This window comes from Ursus americanus, chromosome 2, assembly GCF_024610735.1.
Source record: "Ursus americanus isolate L20-20 chromosome 2, mUrsAme1.1.p, whole genome shotgun sequence".
NCBI classification, from domain to species: Eukaryota; Metazoa; Chordata; class Mammalia; order Carnivora; family Ursidae; genus Ursus; species Ursus americanus.
The window spans coordinates 13,968,415-13,988,658 of NC_142128.1; the positions used below are offsets into that span (position 1 = coordinate 13,968,415).

General features: G+C 43.8%; 1 protein-coding gene across 2 annotated transcripts in view; it reads left to right on the forward strand.

Moving 5' to 3' along the window:
- The window catches only part of GALNT17 (polypeptide N-acetylgalactosaminyltransferase 17), a 434,901-nt gene that overhangs the window by 397,354 nt on the left and 17,303 nt on the right, over positions 1 to 20,244 (forward strand). For both annotated transcript variants that reach the window (XM_045786142.2, XM_087868355.1), the window contains exons 8-9: positions 1,417 to 1,554; positions 10,848 to 10,943. In XM_045786142.2, coding sequence (XP_045642098.1) covers positions 1,417 to 1,554; positions 10,848 to 10,943 — 234 coding nt within the window. The remainder of the gene's footprint in view (positions 1 to 1,416; positions 1,555 to 10,847; positions 10,944 to 20,244) is intronic.

Genomic DNA, 20,244 nt, shown 5'->3' on the forward strand with positions numbered 1-20,244 from the left:
AGTTATTGAAATAATGTTCTAAAGCATTGACACCCCCTTATGGCCATATAGCACTTCATAGGTGTTAAGCCAGAAGTGATTTTACACATGATTATGTGACACTTGCTGAGCCCTTGCTATGTCCCTGGCACTTGGTAAGTTCCTTATTTGCAATATCTCATTTAGCCCCCATAACAACCTCCTGACACAGTTTCCCCATCTGTAAAACAGGGATTGTTAACCTTGATCTCACAGCGCTCTCATGAAGATAAATATAAGGCTTAGAAGAGAGCATAGCAAATATTAAGGGATCAATAAATGCTGGCTTGACAAGGACCCGTTTTACAGATGGACAAACTGAAGCTCTGGGAGGTTAAACGTGACTTGCTTAACGTCCTACCCATAGCACATGGCAGGGCAGGGATGCAAGCTCACGTCTTTATTCAACTCTCCCCACAGCCCTGTGGTCAGCACAATCAGTTTTATTACTCCTGCTTGCGGGTGAGAAGTTGTAACCTGCAATGGGATTGTCAGTCTTAAGAGTTCAAGGTTGCTGGCTCTGTCCCAGCGCTTTCTCCAGACCACCTCTGGTCCCTAATGCCAGCAGTACCCTCTTGCACTTTTCAAAAATGGCGGTTCTCTTTCATTATGCTAAGCACTTTAAAACCAAGAGTTAAAATATCACTGTCCAGGTTTGCCTTTGGATTTTAAAAGTCTTATATTTAAGGGGATTTTCCTTTAAAATCGCCGTTTGGCTGTTGAAAGAAGAAATCTTAATGAAATAATGTGACCTCTCCCTGGCCCCCAAGTTGCTGCCTGTCTGCCCGCCATTGCAGAGACAGCATCCCGTCCCTGCTGGTCCGCGGCCATCTTGTGGCTGAGTCTGTGGAGTCATATTTCAACTACTTTATTTTCCCCTGTCAGCACACGGCAGCCCATTACAGGTTCATTTCTGTAAAAGCAGAGTGAATTATTCATTAGAACATCATTACAAGCTTTGCAATGGAAAATTATTTTCACTTCTGTGTATAATGAACTTCACAAAGAGCCAACAAAGGGGGAAATCACACTTGTATGGAGAAGAAAGACAGGAGGTGGTTATAGGCATTTATTTCCTTGTCTTAATCAAATAATTCCTCTAATAATTGGCTCTGAGAGTTGCTGAGGTTATGCAGGAGAGACAGAGCTGGGAACATAGGTTGTCAACATCAGTGTGTCCCAGGGTCCCTTTCAGGGGTTGTCTTTGGGGGCTACGAGCTGCCCTCAGGGGACAGCGGTCTGGCCTGGGGCTCTATGATCAAGTGAGTCCCCTTAAACCTACTTTCTAAGCAAGCATTCAGGACTTGAGGTTTCTCTCTGATGGTTTCTTTGAAGGCCCCCTGTCCTCTCCTGTGGCCTCCCCTGTCACTAATGCCCCTCACTTCTCTCTACTTTCAGAATCCAGGCATTGACATAGGCGATGTCTCCGAAAGAAGAGCCTTGAGGAAGAGTTTAAAGTGTAAGAATTTCCAGTGGTACCTGGACCACGTGTACCCGGAAATGAGAAGATACAATAACACCATTGCATACGGGGAGGTAATTAAGACCACACATGCTTTCAGCTTGGATAGCTATGCATTAGGCTGGGGACTGCTTTGATGGGGGAAAATAGAGAATAGAGTCATTCACTCATTCGTTCATTCATCCATTCAAGAGTGGTTTTGGAGGTGCAATACCTGAAAGCAAGGCTCTCACCAGCTGGTGGGGGGACAGCGTTATAATAGATGTTACAATGGGGCCATGGACCAAAGGCTCTGGTGGCCTGTTCTGCCCTGGGTATGGAGTGCATGATCAGTTCTGGTTGGGACATTCTGCTTTTGACGTTCTCTGGGACCTGTAAGTGGGACATTGAGCAGGAAGTCATATATAAAGACGGGCATTGACTAGAGCTGCCCATTGCTTAGTGCTGGGGGTCAGCCCCTTGTTACCAACAAAAGGATAGATGCTCTTAGATTTTCTAGGATGAGAGGACATCACCTCTCTAAATATTAAAGCAGGTTGACTCTGCTCTTATTACGAACGCCATAAATATGCACTTTAGAAAATTTTGAAAATAATAATAATAGCAATCAACACTTCCGGAGTGCTTTTGATGTACCAAGCACTATTCTAAGTGCTTTTCATGTATGACCTCATTTTGCCCTCTCTTTATGAGGTAGAAGTATTATTTCCATCTTGTTGATCAGAAAGCTGAACTTAGATGAATAAAATAGATCACCTAGGGTCTCAGCCTGTAAGTCATGAAGCCAGCCTTGGACATAGGCATTCAGATTTCGTAGATAATATGTACAGTTTGATGTATGGTCTTTACTCTGTGCGTGTGTGTGTGTGTGTGTGTGTGTGTGTGTGTGTGTGTGCATTTTTAAATATACACACGTACATGCTTTTTATAAACACATCTATATCTATGTATTACTAAAGCCGTGGTATCCACGTGCATAATACTTTGAAAGATTAATGCTCTACGACGAATATTTTCCTGTGTCATTCCTGCAGCATTGATAAGGATTATATATGATGCTACCTTTGTATATGCTGTGTTTTGCCTGAAACTAGAGACATTTATGTTGTTTCCATTTTTAAAATATCAGCACCGCTGCTGAAAACATGCTTGTATATAAGCTTTGTCGCCTCCTTGCGTTGTGTGTTTGGACGCGGAATCGGCACAGAGTCAGGCTGGGGTGCAGGCAGCCAGATGCCCTGGACCCAGTGGAGACACCCCACTAGCTCCAGGATTTGGACTTCTTCCCGGGGCTGCTGGCAGCTGCCCTGTGACCATGAGGCTGAAGCTAATAAAGGCTCTCTATGACTTAGAGTGTTTCCTTTTTCTATAACTGTGTCTTTTCCTACTATGGGCCTGATGCCTGTTAGAGGAAGTAAATCAGCTGCAGGTTAAACCATCGGGGTGTGGAATAGGTGTCCCCCCTGAGCCCGAGTCTGGAATGGGAAGTGTGTGTCTTGGGGGGCAGTCTATATAATGATTAGGGAGGTGTGAAGATTAGGGGTGTGAGGACTGAATCCACCACACAGCGCTGTCGGGAAGATTGAGGACAGTAGCTGGTACCCAGCAGTAACTACTAACAGGTCCATACTGCCTTGTCTTTCTTCTTACAAACAAAAGCATGGTTTGGGGGTTTTTTGGTTATCAAAGTAAGATCAAACAAAAGGAGTCATCGAGAAACAACAGGCAGTGAATGGATTATTCGTAAGACAGTTGGATGAATTGCCTACTCTTTGGAGAAGAAAACAATTTAAATTCTTACAGCTCACCATATCCTGAAGTGTATTTCAGATGAACTATAGCGTTAAATGAAAGAAAAGAAACTATAATAGAACCATACGGAAATGCATGTGCATCTGATCTCTGAAAGGGCCAGAGCTTTCTAAGAATGAAAGCCCTGGAAGAAAATGCAAAGGAAACGGATAATGGATCTCAGCTTATAAATATTAAAATAATCTATACATCAACTGAATAGAGAAACAGTATGCCAACCTGGAAGGATGTATCCCATAAATAGTATAGACGAAGGGATGATACAATAAATATATCAGGAGCTCTGTGAATTGATTTAAATTTTAATAATTAATTTAAATAAGAAAATAAAGCATCCCCAAAGAAAAATAAAGTACAAGAGGAAACACAAACGGTTGGAAAACACATGAAAACTTTTCATGGATTTCATCATCAAAGAAATTAAAATATGTCTTAAAATACATTGAGGTAGGTTTTTTTTCTCTTCTACCAAATAAACAAAGATTCATTTTTGGAATATATGTTGGCACTCCGCCAGCAAGATCTTGAAAAACCACAAATCCTCTGGTGAGAGTGTAAATTGAAACAAGCTTTTTAAAAAGCAATTTGAACCACGTGTATTAAAAGCTTAATGATAGTCACACTTTCATCTCCACTCTTATCCCAAGCAAGTAATTTGAAATGAGGACAAAGATTTGAGAGTAATTGTTCATCTCAGTGACTTTTTTTTTTTTTTGGACTAAAAATTTTGAATCTAACTTCAAGGTTAGTTAAATATACCATAGTAATAGTTTGAAATATTTTGCAGCCATTTCAAAAGGTGTGTACAAAACTTTAATGGCATGAGAAAGTTGATATAATTCTTTTTTCTAAGATTTTATTTATTTGACAGAGAGAGAGAGGGAGCACAAGCAGGGGGAGTGGCAGAGGCAGAGGGAGAAGCAGGCTCCCCTGAGATCATGATCTGAGCCGAAGGCAGATGCTTAACTGACTGAGCCACCCAGGAGCCCCTGATATAATTCTTTAGAAGAAAAAGTCAGGGGGGCACCTGGGTTGTTCAGTCGGTTGAGCGTCCGACTCTTGATTTCTACCCAGGTCATGATCTCAGGGTTATGAGATCGAGCCCTGCTTAGGGCTCCACACTGGGCTTGGAACCTTCATAAGAAGATTCTTTCTTGCCCTCTCCCTCTGCCTCTTTCCCCACCTGTGCAAGCACATACATGAACATTCTCTCTCTAAAAAAAAAAAAAGGATTATAAAATTGGATTTGCTTCTATTTTAGATTGGAAGCAAGTAGGAAAATAGCAATGGGGAAATGGAGATGATTTTTGTAGTTACCTCCAGTAGTGAGGCAGGCAGTCTTTGTGGGGGTACTTTGTCATGTTTTCCCAATTATTGCTGATTTTTATATGATAATATTATAATTAGGAGAAAAATAGTATTAAAAAGCAAAGAATAATAATGGGAAAATTCAAGAAGATGGCAAGGGCACAGTTCCACAGGCTGTGCACTGAACAGCTCCAGGGTCTGCCCTTCACATGAAGCACAGTGTAAATGATGTTTCTGGAGCTGAACAATGGGGTGGCCATGGAGTCAACATAGAGATCACAGTCTGATTTTTGGAGGGGGGAAGATTTTGTTTTTGCAAATCTCTCTAAGTAATAAATTCAATGCACACACTCTATAAAAAATATAAAGATGAAACAAAACTTATTCCAAATCCCAATTCCCAGATATGATCCATGTTAACATTTTAGGGCATTTGTTTCTATTACCCCTTCTCTGCTTGCTGAGCTCACCATATGCTAAAAGATATTTCATACGGACTATAACATTAAATGAAAGAAACCAAACTAATCAAATTCAGTTTGGTAACAAAATTTGCCATTATTTAGACAACTTTATTTCTAACGCTCACTCCTACTGGTTCTTTTCACCACACCAGGCCCCCGAGCAGTGGGAAAAAGAAGAAGGCAGACTGAATATCATACTAGATTTGCAATTTATATCTTTCGTTTTTCATGTACAATTCTGTTTGAGAGTCTTTCCCCAGGCCAATGAATATTTCTGGGTTTAATGTTCCTTGCTCTTTCCCAAGTTTTTAGCTAGCTTGTTTTTTGGCTTTAAAAAATCTTCCTAGTCATGTGAATTGTATATGTCTTGTCTTAATTGCATTATGCATTATACCTCTAATGTTCTTCATTGTTTTAAGTTTTTATTTAAATTGCAGTTAGATAACATACGGTGTAATACTAGTTTTGGGTGTTCATCCTGGTTCCTTAATCCCCATCACCTATTTCACCCCTACCCCCACCCCACTCCCTTCCAGTAACCATCAATTTGTTCTCTATAGTCTGTTTCTTGGTTTGCCTCCTTGTCCTTTTTTTCTCTATGCTCATTTGTTTTGTTTCTTTAATTCCACATATGAGGGAAATCATAAGGGATTTCTTTTTCTCTGACTGACTTACTCCGCTTAGCATTGTCCTCTCTAGCTCCATATACATTATTGCAGTTGGCAAGATTTCATTCCTTCGTGTAGATGACTAATATTCCATTGTAGATATACCACATCTTCTTGATGCATTCATCACTCAGCGGACGCTTGGGCCGTTTCCATAATTTGGCTATTTAGATAATGCTGCTATAAATATCAGGGTGCACGTATCCCTTTGAATTAGTATTTTTGTATTCTTGTGGTCAATACCAAGTACTGCAAAGATGCCCACCATCAGTCCTCATCAGGGAAATACAAATCAAATCTATGATGGGATACCTCCTCACACCCATCAGAACGGCTCAAATCAGCAACACAAGAAGTAACAGGTGTTGGCGAAGTTGAAGAGAAAGGGGGAACCCTCTTGCCCTGTTGGTGGGAACGCAAACTGGTGCAGCCCCTCGGGAAAACAGTATGGAGGATCCTCAAAAAGTTAAAAATAGAACTGCCCTACGACCCAGCAACTGCACCACCTCTAATGTTTTTTTAAAAAATTCATCTCTGATGGGGTGCCTGGGTGGCTCGGTCGTTAAGCGTCTGCCTTCGGCTCAGGGCGTGATCCCGGAGTCGTGGGATCGAGCCCCACATCAGGCTCCTCCGCTGGGAGCCTGCTTCTTCCTCTGCCACTCCCCCTGCTTGTGTTCCCTCTCTCGCTGGCTGTCTCTCTCTCTGTGTCAAATAAATAAATAAAATCTTTAAAAAAAAAAAATTCATCTCTGAGTCTCCGTAGTGAAGGGTCAAGTGGTGTTAATACGAGAACGTTAACACACTTTCTCCTGACTGCTTCATTGACTTCTCAGTCTTTGTTAATATTAACTGGGATTTTAGATGCAAACATTATTTTACTTTGTGTTGCATACCTTTCAGAGTAGCTTCTCAGTTAAATTCATTTTAGTGACAAAATTTGTGATTATTCCGTGAATCGTATTGTAATGCTTCTCAAGCTACGAGTTCTTTTTGCCGCACCCAGACGCCAGCACGGTGGCAAAGGTAGAGAGACACCTCTGAGTGGGGGTCAGCCCCCGTGTTCCTGCCTCACCTGCAACAGTGATGACGTCTGCGCCCACTCAGATAGGAAGCCATTTTCCCTTGATTGTTTTTTCTTCAAGTTTTTATTTAAATTCTAGTTACTTAACATACAGTGCAGTATTGGTTTCAGGAGTAGAATTCAGTGATTCATCACTTACATACAACACCCAGGGCTCATCATAAGCGCCCTCCTTAATACCCATCACCCATCTAGCCCATCCCCCCCGCCTCCCTCCATCAACCCTGTTTGTTCTCTATCATTAAGTCTCTTATGGTTTGTTTCCCTCTCTCTTCCCCTTTCTCTGTGTTCATCTGTTTTGTTTCTTAAATTCCACATATGAGTGAAATCATATGGTATTTGTCTTTCTCTGACTGATTTATTTCACTTAGCATAATACACTCCAGCTCCCTCCATGTCATTACAAACGGCAAGATTTCATTCTTTCTGATGGCTGAGTAAATACCACATCTTCTTTAGCCATTCGTCAGTTGATGGACACTTGGGCTCTCTCCATAGTTTGGCTACCATTGATGCTGCTGTAAACATCGGGGTGCATGTAACCCCTCGAATCTGTATTTTTGTGTCGTTGGGTAAATACCTAGTAGTGCAATTGCTGGGTCGTAGGGTAGTTCTATTTGTAGCTTTCTGAGGACCCTCCGTATTGTTCTCCACAGTGGCTGCACCAGTTTACATTCCCACCAACAGTGCATGAGGGTTCCCCTTTCTCTGCATCCTCGCCAACACTTGCTGTTTCTTGTGTTGTTATTTTTAGCCATCCTGACAGGTATGAGATGATATCTCATCATAGTTTGGATTTGTATCTCCCTGATGGTGAGTGACATCGAGCATCTTTTCATGTGTCTGTTGGCCATCTGGATGTCTTCCTTGGAAAAATGTCTACTTGTGTCTTCTACCCATTTTTTAACTGGATCATTTGTGTTTTGTTTCCCTTGATTTTTAAATGTTTATTTACCTCTATTAGCTGGACTGCATTAAAATGATTTTTAAAGAAAGACATGTGGATACTTGATATCCTGACTCTCCTATGGATGAGATAATGGCTTTTCCACGTGTAAAAGCAACTCGGTGTGCACAAAAACATTCACCACCAACTCTTTTGCTCACACTTCTGTGGTTGGCTTGTATCGCCCTGAAGCCCCTAGCTTGGTTTTACTCATCTTTTTTTCTTTTACCACTATTTATGTGAAAGACAATACACATATGGTATGCATAAAGCATACATAGGTAGCATAATAACGTAAAGCAAAAATCCACATAGCTGCTACCTCGGTGAAAACTAGAACATTTCTAGCAATACTTCTACTTACTCTTGGCTCACAAGTCCCTCTTCTTAGTGTTTGAACCCACAGCTGGGCTGAGGATGTTCTTGCTGTCCAGGCAACTCAGTATTGTACTAGCTCTCTCTTTGTCTGTCTCTCCAGACCATGCACTATTTCAGGGCGAGGACTGTTTTACCTTTGCGTTCGTTAAGCTTAGCACAGTCCCAGGCATGTAGCAGACCCTCCATAAATATTTATTAAATGGCTGAATAACAGATTTCTTTGCATAACATTAGAAACAAAATTTAAAAGCCTAGCATTCTGAAATCATTATTTGGAACAAATATGCCATAAAAACAATATCCTTACTATATAAAGAGCTCTTATAAATCTATAGTAAAACCACTTGAGATCCCAATGGGGAAATAAACAAATAATTCTCAAAAAGGGAAATAATTGCTAAACATGAAACATTCCAATTTACTATTAATTGTAAATTCATAAAAGCAAGATGTCTTTCTTCACCTCTCAACACAATATTTTTTATTACCTGTAATTTTTATTTTATACTTATTTTAAAAACTTCATTAGGCTTCATTAGTCACATTTATCATGTTGCTGTTGTACGGACATAAAAAGGAAATATAAGCCAAGTACATCAGTAGAGGTATTTCTAAGATTTCATTGCTTTCAACATCTTAACTCTTCCGAATTACTTTTTAACTCAGAAGTTGTTTGGATGTTTCCATGTCATGTATCCTTTGCATCGTCGGAAGCATTGACAATGAACATTTCCTCAAAGCATCTAAGAAGGAACTAAAATATGGTGCGGGGCTCCTACGGTGGCTTTGCAATTCCTTGGAGATCGCTAGCTTGGGACTCTTTGTGCGACATGTCTGATTCATCACTTCTACCCCTCTGCACAAATTTTGGTAATTTGGGTAGAAAACAATACTCCACTATTTTCTTTAGAATTTTTCTTCCCAGCAGCTCTCTTTCTGCCCCCCTCCAGCGTTATTGAGATATAATTGACGTATATACAATGTTATATGTGTTGGTGTCCAGTGTGTTGGTTTGATAGAGTTCCATACTACCAAGTGATGACGGCCATAGAGTTAGCTAAACCTCCATCACATCCCATAATTACCATCTCTTTTTTGCACTAAGAACATTTAAGATGATCTATGCACTTGGCAATTTTCGAGTATGTAATATTGGCTATAATCACCACACTGTAACTTAGAGTCCCCAGAATCTGGGTTTGGAAGTTTGTACACTTTGACTCACACAATCTTCTTAAACGGTGAAACTCGGGACTAATAAGTATTTACATATTGTGGATGGGAATAGAAAGTAGTTCAAGGTTTCCAGGAGGGAATCGGACAACATATTTTAAGAACATGAAGGGATCCATACCTCTTGCTACTATAATCCCAGTTCTCAGATTATTTTCTTAAGAAAACCTGAAATGGGAACAAAGCTTTACATGCGAAGTTTCTCATTATCATCAAAATCGAACAAAACTAGATTATCTCAATATGGGGAAAAATTAACTGATTGTGGGAAAGGATTATGAACAATTGTTACTTTCTTCTACATTTTTCAAGAGAGCTTGGTAAGTTGGTATTATTTTTGTAGTCTTTAAAACAAACAAACAAACAAAAAAAACAGGCGTTAGAGCTCCACTCAGTTGCCCGAACCTAGACACAGTTTGGGCACACCAAAGCAAAGTGCCCCTTGCCTCTCTCCTCTTCTTGATTTATCCCTGGTTAGTTTGGTTCCATGGTGAATAGAATCTGGAGACGACCGAGTATATATGGATAAGACCACCACCATTGCCGTTTTCCCAGTAGCTGGGATTGCAGCATGCTGGTGGGATGGACACCAAAGCAGAATAAGAGAACCCCGTGAGGTTCCAGTGAGGCAGATTCTTACATGTTCCTGAAGAGATGTGCCTCGCTGGGCTCAGGGGTTTGTCTTGGGGATTTTGGCTGTCCCTCCACAGATGCATTCCAAACACTTAGGATGGTGCCTGGCACAGTGGAGGCATTCAGTAAGTACTTTTGGAATATATAGATAAATGTTGCCAGGGCTTTTCATGATGGCAAGGTGTTTGTTTGCTTTTTGGATCATTGTTTTTGATGCCTCCGTGTCAGTAATGACTTCAGAGGCTGACCTCTGGGGACGCCTGGGTGGCTCAGATGGTTAAGCATCTGCCTTCGACTCAGGTCATGATTCCAGGGTCCTGGGATCGAGCCCCACATCAGGCTCCTGGCTCATGGGGGAGCCTGCTTCTCCCTCTCCCCTTGCTCATGCTCTCTCTCTCTCTCTCTGTTTCTTTGTGTCTCAAATGAATAAATAAAATCTTTAAAAATTTTTTTAAATTAAAAAAAAAAAAAGCTGACCTATGACTCCCAGGGTGATTAAAACCCATGTTGGTGTCGAGGCCCACTTTGGATAACCAGTGGGTAACTGGTGTACTTACGTCCAAATGTTCCCCGAGGCCCTCTTTTGTGCTGGGGATGGGGTAGCTGTGTGTAAGCGGAAGCTGGAGGTGTCCCAGGCAGAGGGCGGGTGCCCACACCGTCCAATGAAGGGCTTGGTCTTTCTTGCTAAAATGATCACCTCACAGATGTGAGCCTTGGTCCTTACTGGGGGGTCGTGTGGCCTTTGTATCAAGAAGTTGGGGCCAAGGCATGGTGGAGCAAGGGTTGGGCAGCAGAAGTTCCACCCCATGAGCTCTGATAGATGGTGTTTTGCTTATTCCCGCAGCTTCGAAACAACAAGGCGAAAGATGTCTGCTTGGACCAGGGGCCACTGGAGAACCACACAGCAATATTGTACCCATGCCATGGCTGGGGACCCCAGGTAGGAGCCCATCTCCGACCAGGAGGAGAGTAAAATCACCAACTCCCAGAGGATTTGTAGGGCTTCTGGTAACGTCCCTTGTCCCCTATTTGTAGCTGAAATGTTAAGAAGGTGGGGGGCTTTCTGGCTGTTTCCACATAGCACTTGGGGAAAGATTCACGAGTGTTTGCATCAGCACGGATATTAAGGGGACCAGTGGGCACATTTCATACTGCATAGACAATGTGAATAAATTGCAGAGTCATTTGCAAATAGGCGAGTATGCATCAGTGTGCATACATTGTAATTATAAGTAATATACCTGAAGTACTAGCCAGTTTCCTCATGAGAACTTGCTCGCACACTCATCCTGAAAGGCCGCCAGCAGGTGGGTGGTAAGTATGACCGGGTCTGTAAGCGCAGGAACAAGAGCCGAGTGCTAATTCTGTGGGAGGAGGGTGTTTGCCATGACATTTCAGAGAACACGTGTGTTCTTTGGTCTCTCAGAACACCCAAGACATCCCAGAAAGGGCAAAACGACCAACCAACAAAGTAAAACTTGAGCCTGGTCAATGATTTTCCTTTGGTAACTTCATGCTAACCCAAGGTGTGTGTGCGTGTGTGTGTGCGTGTGTGCATGTGTGTGCATGTGTGTGTGTGCGTGCGTGCGCATAAGGAGCTTAGCAGAAGTTCTCTAGGACTAGAAGAACGCATATCCAAAAATGTCATTAGACTTGACTTGTCAACTAATAGTAATAAAAGGCCGGCTACAGATGGGGAAAACATTGATGATTCGATCCCAGGGGAGCACCAGACAGGTGATTCTAAGCCGGACTCTGCAGTTCTTTCTCTGGGTCTCAGCTTGCTCATCTGTGAGGGGAAGACACTGGACAAGACGCCCCCTAAGCTCCCTTGGTCTTGCTCATGTTCTGGGAACACACGCATTCAGTGGCAAATTCACACTCATTGGCCACGCGTACACACTCACACGTGCCTTCTTAAAGGCTCGTGGATTTTCTCCGCTTGTGGTACTTTTGCTTCCCATGAAGCCAATACCTAGAAAGAGAATTGCGTTCTCTCTGCCGTCACAGCAGGTGACTTTGATAGTCCGGACCCTCCACCTCCCGTCAGTGTATGACAGGTCGTCTGAAGGTGGAGAACAGGTACTGTGGGATGGGTCAAATCCTGCGTCCTTTGGTCCCTGCAGCCCCTCTAGGAGGTAGACAGGCAGCATGGGGAAACTGAGGCACAGGGAGGCAAGTGCCAGTGAGCAAAGCAGACTAGACTCCATGCCCTCCAGCATGACCAAAGCGCTTTGAATTCAAGGCCAGCCCGTGTACTTCGAGGTGATTTACTGAGCCCTGCCACCCACAATTGGCTAAAAGTGCCCGCGGGGAGCAGGAGAAAGGGAAGCCTCGACTTCCTGATGGGTCTCGCAAGGAAGTGGGGCGTTCGCACTAAAGGCAATAGGATCTAAAGAATCCAGGGAGCGTCTTTTTTTTTTTTTTTAAGCATTTTATTTATTTATTTGAGAGAGAGAGAGAGATAGCGAGTGAGAGCAGGAACAGGGAGGAGAGGGAGAAGCAGACTCCCCGCTGAGCAGGGAGCCCGACTCGGGGTCGATCCCAGGATGGTGACCTGAGCCAGAAGCAGACACTTAAGTGACTGAGCCACCCAGGCGCCCCCAGGGAGTGTCTTTATTCATTCATTCATTCATTCATTCACTCAGTGAGCTCTGTCTTGATCACCTGCTGTAGGTGCTAGTCACAGGTGTATGTGGCAACGGGTGAGATAGAGTCCCTGCTCTCAGATGGTTTACACTTGAGGGAAGAGACAAGTAAAGAGCAGGAAAATCTGCAGCACGGTGAGTGTGGAAAGAGCAAGATAGCTCAGAGTGTCAGGAGACAGAAGGTGGCCCAGTTTGCTTGGTGCCCAGTGCAAGAGGGAAGGACAGGCCAAGAGATAAGGCAGGAGGGGATAGAGAGGCGGATCTCCCAAGGCCTGATAAGGCAGGCAGGCTCCAAGGCGTTGGTTGGTTCGGTGTGTGGCCGAACCCTCTGGAAGGCTTGTGAAAGCACCAACTTCTGGGCCCCACCCCCAGAGCTTCTGAATCAGGGGTCCTGGGGCGGGAGCTGAGATTTTGCATTTCCAGCAAGTTCCCACATGATGCCAGGATGCTGGCCTGGGAAGTTTGGGACTTGAACTTGACTCTGGGGACACTAGAGAATCACTGGGTGATATGCTTAGATCAGGCTTAGTTTGAACTCCTGGAGGAGTTCTATGGATGCTATGAAGACATCCTGGCCTTCAGCTCCTGCTGACTTTCCAGCTTTTCCAGCACAGGGTCTGTGACCATTGTTCAGGGAGATACGAGGAGTGGCTTTTACTTAACTGAACTCCCAGGTTTCTGTGTCCAGGGCTCTGAATAGGTGACATTTGAACTAAGTACTTACTAACTGTGCCGTCATAGACACTACCGCATAATTAGATACCCACGTAATCAAAACCTGGCCCATGAGGCCGGCCTTGGCAATGAGAAAGGGAACGAAGGTGGTCTAATAAATGTCTCCTGGACATCAGAGAGCTTTCCCATATGGCTCCAAGCAGTGGCTTTTTGCCTGGGTGATTCTGGGGAGGGTTTTCTAAGCCCCTCGGGATGTTCTCAGCTGAATCTAAGGACCAGCACATTGAGGTGGCTCCGTCTGCCTTCCGTGGCCCTGTGACTACCCCCTACCCCGCGGCCCTCTGCCCTTGCCTTCCGCCCCCGCCACTCAGAATACCATCTAATGCCCTTGTGATGCTCACAGCTCTGGGACAGACCCCTGTGAACTTGACCTGCCTCACCCTTCTGTCCAGAGCCTTCACTCCTCTTGTGTCCCCTGCGTCAGAGTCCCAGCGGTCACCTGCTAACCAGATCCAGCCTGCAGATGGCCACCTGTCAGCCCTCTGCCCACACCAGAGCCAGCCAGCAGGCTCTCCTCTCCTCTGGTGCCTTTGGGGGGAAATAACTGGAATTTATCTTTCACTGGTTCCACCTGCATGCGGAGCTTTTCCAGATGAATGCTCCTGCCGTTTAGTTGATGATGGAATGGCAGACGGAAGTAGGCTGCGTGTTGCCCCCCCCCCCCAACTCTGGGATGAATACCTATGAGTGGGCCATGGTTGTTTCCCATCAGCTGATGTCTTAAGTGAGTCTAGTGTTGTTTTCTGTTCTGCCACATGTTCTGAATTAAGAAGACACCCCTGGCCCCGCCCTGCAGCTGCCAGGCTGCCCCCCACCCTGGCTCATCGCGGTTTCCTCCCCCTCCTTCCAGAGCCGCTCCCTCTGAGCTAGGAGTGAGTCCCCCCCACACACACACCAGTCACGTGCCTTGGCATCTTTCTAAACCACTTCGGAAAGTGCTGTGGGCAAACAGAGACCGAACCAAAGCTCCGGTAACGAGGCAACTCCCAGAAGAAAGAGCTGGTGTTCCACGGACATTGTTAGCTTAATTAATGGACTCTCTGTTGTAATTTATTATCAAACAGCAATTAAATGGAGATAAAATAAGCACCAAGGAGGGTAATTTCCTGTCTTGCAACATGTGTTTGTCAACAAAATGGAGAAGGTTCCTCGCCACGTGTCGAGCCCGCTCGCTGCCTCGCTCGCAAGTGTCTATCGGCGAGCCGCCGACCAGCCTCGTCCTTGTCTGGTTACTAATGTGGATGAGACACGAGCCCTTTTCTTTTTTGAGCCTGAGTTTTATTTACAAATAGGAAGGCAGAGATGCGGCAACAGCCTCTGAGGTCGGCTTGAACCCATTTAGGACAGGGGTCATGTGCAAGGAGAGCGGGGACAGGGGCAGATGGGGGTGTGGTCCCCAGAACCATGCGCCCCCAGCCATGCATGACAAGTGCTGACTGATCCCTGAGTCCAGCCCCAGACCTACTGAAGACGGGGCCTGGGAATATGCATGTTGACATCTCTGAGTGTTTTCCTTTTTCATTCAATACCATCAATTGAGCACCTATTAGGGGCAAGGCTACGTGTTAGACTTACAGGTACTGGTCAGATGTCTGTCTGGCCCAGACTATGCCTACTGTCCCAACCTAATTCCTTTTTTTTTTTAAGGTTTTACTCATTTGAGAGAGAGCACAAGCAGAGAGGGGAGGGAGAAGCAGGCTCCCCACTGAGCAGGAAGCCTGACATGGGCTGGATCCCAGGATCCATGACCCGAGCCAAAGGCAGATGCTTAACTGACTGAGACACCCAGGCGCCCCCAACCTAATTCTTTTTTTATCATACTACTTCAGCTTTTATATAATTGGGGTTTTTTTTTTTTTTCATTTTTAAGGTAAACTCATTCTTGTTAATAGAGTTTTGCAAGTTTTAACAAACACACACCGTTAAGTTAACCCCTATCGGGTTCGAGATCTAGAGAGGTTCTGCCAGCCCCCAAACTTCCTTTGAACCCTTTCATAGTTAATCCCTCCCTCTGCCTCCAAATTTGAGGCCCAACCTAACTGGGAGTGTTCATGGAACCACATACCCAGATAATCCTGACGTGGGTTCCTCCCGGCGCCGAGGACCACAGCTTCTCAGCAGCCCACGCCTTGCCAGCACAAGGTTCGAGCAGGTGGTGCTGGGGCATTCAAGGAGTGCCACGTGAAACAGCTCCTAGCTGTGGTGGGACGTCCTAGGAGGTGTGTGTCATGCAGAGGAGTGTCAGGCTCTGTCCCGAGGACCTCTGTGATTCACTGGGCTCCAGGGAGATATCAAAGGTCTCTCTTCTGTTTGTCCTTCTGTCAAGACATATTACTCTTCCTCTCCCTTCTCTTCGGAGAAGCTCCCATTCCTTAGCCTTAGTTAATTCATCACCAGAATGACAGATGAGAATTCTCTTCTCCTGTAATTAAATTTAATCTGATCTTGGACTTCTTCTTTGATGGCTTCATCTTTTAAGCGATAGATCATCCAAACACCTTGTCACGATGATGCATTGTGCCAATAAGACGCTGGTGCCCCACCAGAGCGACAGGGCTCCCGCAGCTATTAGCATGGGGAAGGCACTCAGCAAACGCAGGAGGTAAGGACATCCAGCAGCCTCTTGGCTTCCAAACAAAGTCACGGGAGTGTGGGGGCTCGGGGATGGAGCCGTTGAGAGCGCTTTGGAGTTAACACCCAAGGAATGATGGCTTTCTGGAGACCGGCCTCCTGCCTTGGGTAAGAAGCAGACCTAGGAATCCCTTTCAGTTCCTGGAGAGCAGCGTGAGGTCAGAGCAGGGGAGCTTGAGACCTAGTGGGACAATAGGGTTGGAGGAGCAAGGGCAGATACTTCTTACGTTAGGGAAACCTACAGAGACCAAAGAGAGAGGACGAGAAGCGGGAGAGAAAACACGGGTGCTGTTTGCCACGTCTGAAGCCGGACACCACGGAGGCTCTCACTGCTCCCGTCCAGCTCCCATCACCCATGCAGTGGTTTCTAAAACCCTCCCCCTGCGTTCCAGGGCAACACATAAATTCATGTTGCCTCCTTGCAGAGAGCAGGACTATTAAGCGCCTTTTTTTTGTTGTTGTTGTTCCTCTGACTCGTCTTCTCTCAAAATATTCAGAATGCTTCTGAGTTTATTATTTCCAGGTTGTTAGTTCCTGCCTCCCGAGCCCTGCTTCCATCCAGCCTTCGTGAGCATCCCTGCTGCCCACCTTCTCTGCAGACCTCCGAGGAGAGCAGGGTTACTGCCTTTCTGCTTCCGGACACTTTCCCGAGCCTTCAGGGGACCCGAGCCCCGTCCTCTGCCATCTGCTCTGCTTCCCCATTTTATTTCCAATCCCCAGTTCACTCTTTCTCATTATTCCTGACAAGTAGGTCTCATGGTCCACACGCAGGGAGCAGGAATGCCCGATTTCCTAAGTGGCATTCAGAATGAAAAGCACGTGGATTGGATCTTGCTTAAGGAGGACTCCGGGTTAAGGAGGAATTACTGTATTGCTCTCTTGCCAGAATGGGGTGACGGACTGTTCTCTCCAGAAAATCAGAATCGTAGTCATAAGTTGTTTTCCAGTAGAGATTCTTAGTTAAAAGTTTCATGGCTCCTTAGAATTTCGGTGGATTGTTTTCTCCAGACACAAAAAGGCGAGCCAGGGGCACCTGGGTGGCACAGCGGTTAAGCATCTGCCTTCGGCTCAGGGCGTGATCCCGGCGTTATGGGATCGAGCCCCACATCAGGCTCCTCTGCTATGAGCCTGCTTCTTCCTCTCCACTCCCCTTGCTTGTGTTCCCTCTCTCTCTCTGGCTGTCTCTATCTCTGTCGAATAAATAAATAAAATCTTAAAAAAAAAAAAAAAAAGGTGAGCCAGGCAGATTTGGGATTAATGTTGGGGTTTGGAATAAGGAACTCAGACTGAAGAGGAGAGTGGCAGCCACATTATCAGCTGAACCTCTCTACCTTGCCCAGAGCTGTTAAATTCAAAGAAAGTCTTTGCTAGCTCATTTTTTCCTTTTCTACCAAAGATGCAACAGCATTGCGATGAGTTTGGGGAAAAAAAAATTTAAATCATCTATAATCCCGCCACCTTAAAACAACTATTATCATTTCTGAGGCATGCTTCCAGCCTTTATTTTTTTCAAAGAAGTATTTTGATTTCTTAGGTTGCTTTCAAATCGCTGAATTAATAATATCACCGCTTGTGAAGGACAAGAGGGGGACAGTGAAACCTGGTGAAATGGTGTTTAGTGCCTCAGCACTGCCAGCTGAGGCAAAAAGCATTTGACAAAATACAGCATCCTTTCCTGATTAAACCCCTTCAGAGTGTAGGGATAGAGGGTGCATTCCTCAATCTCATAAAAACCATCTATGAAAAGCCTACAGCAAATATTATTCTCAATGGGGAAAAGCTGGAAGCCTTTCCCTTAAAATCAGGAACACGACAAGGATGCCCACTCTCACCACTATTATTCAACATAGCACTAGAAGTCCTTGCAACAGCAATCAGACAACAAAAAGGGATAAAAGGTATCCAGATCGGCAAAGAAGAAGTCAAAATGTCTCTCTTCGCAGATGACAGGATACTCTATATGGAAAACCCAAAAGAATCCACCCCCAAACTACTAGAAGTTATAGAGCAATTCAGTAACGTGGCGGGATACAAAATCAATGCTCAGAAGTCAGTTGCATTTCTATACGAACAATGAGACTGAAGAAAAAGAAATTAGGGAATCCATTCTATTTACAATAGCACCAAAAATCATGTTATCTTGGAATTAACTTAACCAGAGACGTAAAGGATCTGTATTCTAGAAACTACAAATCACTCTTTAAAGACATTGAAGAAGACGCAAAAAGATGGAAAAATATTCCATGCTCATGGATCGGAAGAATTAGCATAGTTAAAATGTCCATGCTACCCAGAGCAATCTACACTTTCAATGCTATCCCGATCAAAATACCGAGAACGTTTTTCAAAGAACTGGAACAAATAGTCCTTAAATTTGTATGGAACCAGAAAAGACCCCGAATCTCCAAGGAACTGTTGAAAAGGAAAAACAAAGCTGGGGGCATCACAATGCCGGATTTCGAGCTGTACTACAAAGCTGTGATCACAAAGACAGCATGGTACTGGCACAAAAACAGACACATAGACCAGTGGAACAGAAGAGAGAACCCAGAAATGGACCCTCGGCTCTCTGGGCAACTAATCTTTGATAAAGCAGGAAAAAACATCCAGTGAAAGCCTTTTAAAAGAGAAGGTTGGGGTACAGTCTGATTTACATTTAGGAAGCAATCACTTGGGACTGCAGTTTGAGGAGTGGATTGGAGGGGTCTTAAGCTAGAGGCAAGAACTTCAGTTATGACACTGGTATGATTATCTTGTCAAAAGTCAGTCACCTAAACTTGAGTAGTGACCATGGGGATAGTAAGAAGTAGACAGATTTAAAATGTGATTAGGGATAAAATTAGCCCCATACTTGACACTATACACAAGCTTAAATTGCGTATGAATTAAGAATATAAATGTTAAAAAATGAAATTAAATAAATACTAGAAAAATAATGGGTGAATTCTTCTTTAACTCTGATCTAGCGGAGGGCTTTCTAACTAAAATCCAGAGACAATAATAGATTGATGTATTTGACTACATTAAAATTTTTTAAACCTTGCATGGTGATATAATACCATGAATACAAAGACACCTGACAACCAAGGAGAAAATATTTGTAACATATGCCACAAGAGATAATGTTCCTGTTGTATAAAAGACACTTAAAAATCGAGGAACAAAGGACTAAAAATCTGATAGAAAAATAGGAAAAAGACACAAGCAAATAAGTTGTCCCCTACACACACACACACACACACACACACACACACATATGTATATATATATGTGTGTATATATTTAAAGATTTTATTTATTTATTCAACAGAGATATATATATATATATATATATATATATATATATATATATAGCTTCTAAATATATGAAAAAATGTTCAGACTCATTCATAATTGGGGAAACTCAAAGCAAAATAACACTGAAAAACCATTTTCCTCACCTGTCATATTTGCAAAAATTAAAAAATTTGACAACATACTCTGTTATCACAGTTCTGAAGAAATAGCCGATCTCCCAGATTGCTGGTAAAAAGGCGAATTGGTACCATTTTTTGGAGGGGAGTTTGGCAATACTTAACAAAGCTACAATATGCTTACCTTCTGACCCAGCAAGCCACTTCCAGAAGTCTACTCTGATTTCCAACAGTATGAAAATAACATGCACTGCAGCATTATTTGCAGTTGCAAAATATTAGAAACGAGTTTAATGCCTGTTCGTAGGAGAGTGGTTGAATGAGCAGTGGAGTAGCTTGCAGCTTTACAAAATAACATGGGCAATCTCTATGTACTGATACAGAGTGATTTTCACATATTGTTCGGTGAAAAAGGCAAAGTACAAAAGAAGGTGCATTATATGCTAACTTTTATTTGGACAAATGGGCATTTAAAAATAAATACCTGTATCTGCTCTTCTGTACAACAGATTCAGGAAGGATAAATGAGAAACCAGTGAGATTGGTTCCTGACTAAAGGTGGGTGAGAATGGGATGGATGGAATGTGAAAAGTGGGGCAGATGAAAGGGGAGTGACACTTGCCTCTCGGTGCCCCTTTATGGCAAGTTCTGACTCTTAGAACCATGGTGATGTTTCAAATGTCCGAGGAAAAATAATAAATTCAGCTAGAATGTGGGGAAGAAGACCCACAATGGGATGCAAAGAGTGACAAAAATTAACCTAACTAAACATTTTTATTAACTACCCTGATGGACGGGAAAGAACAGCACCAAT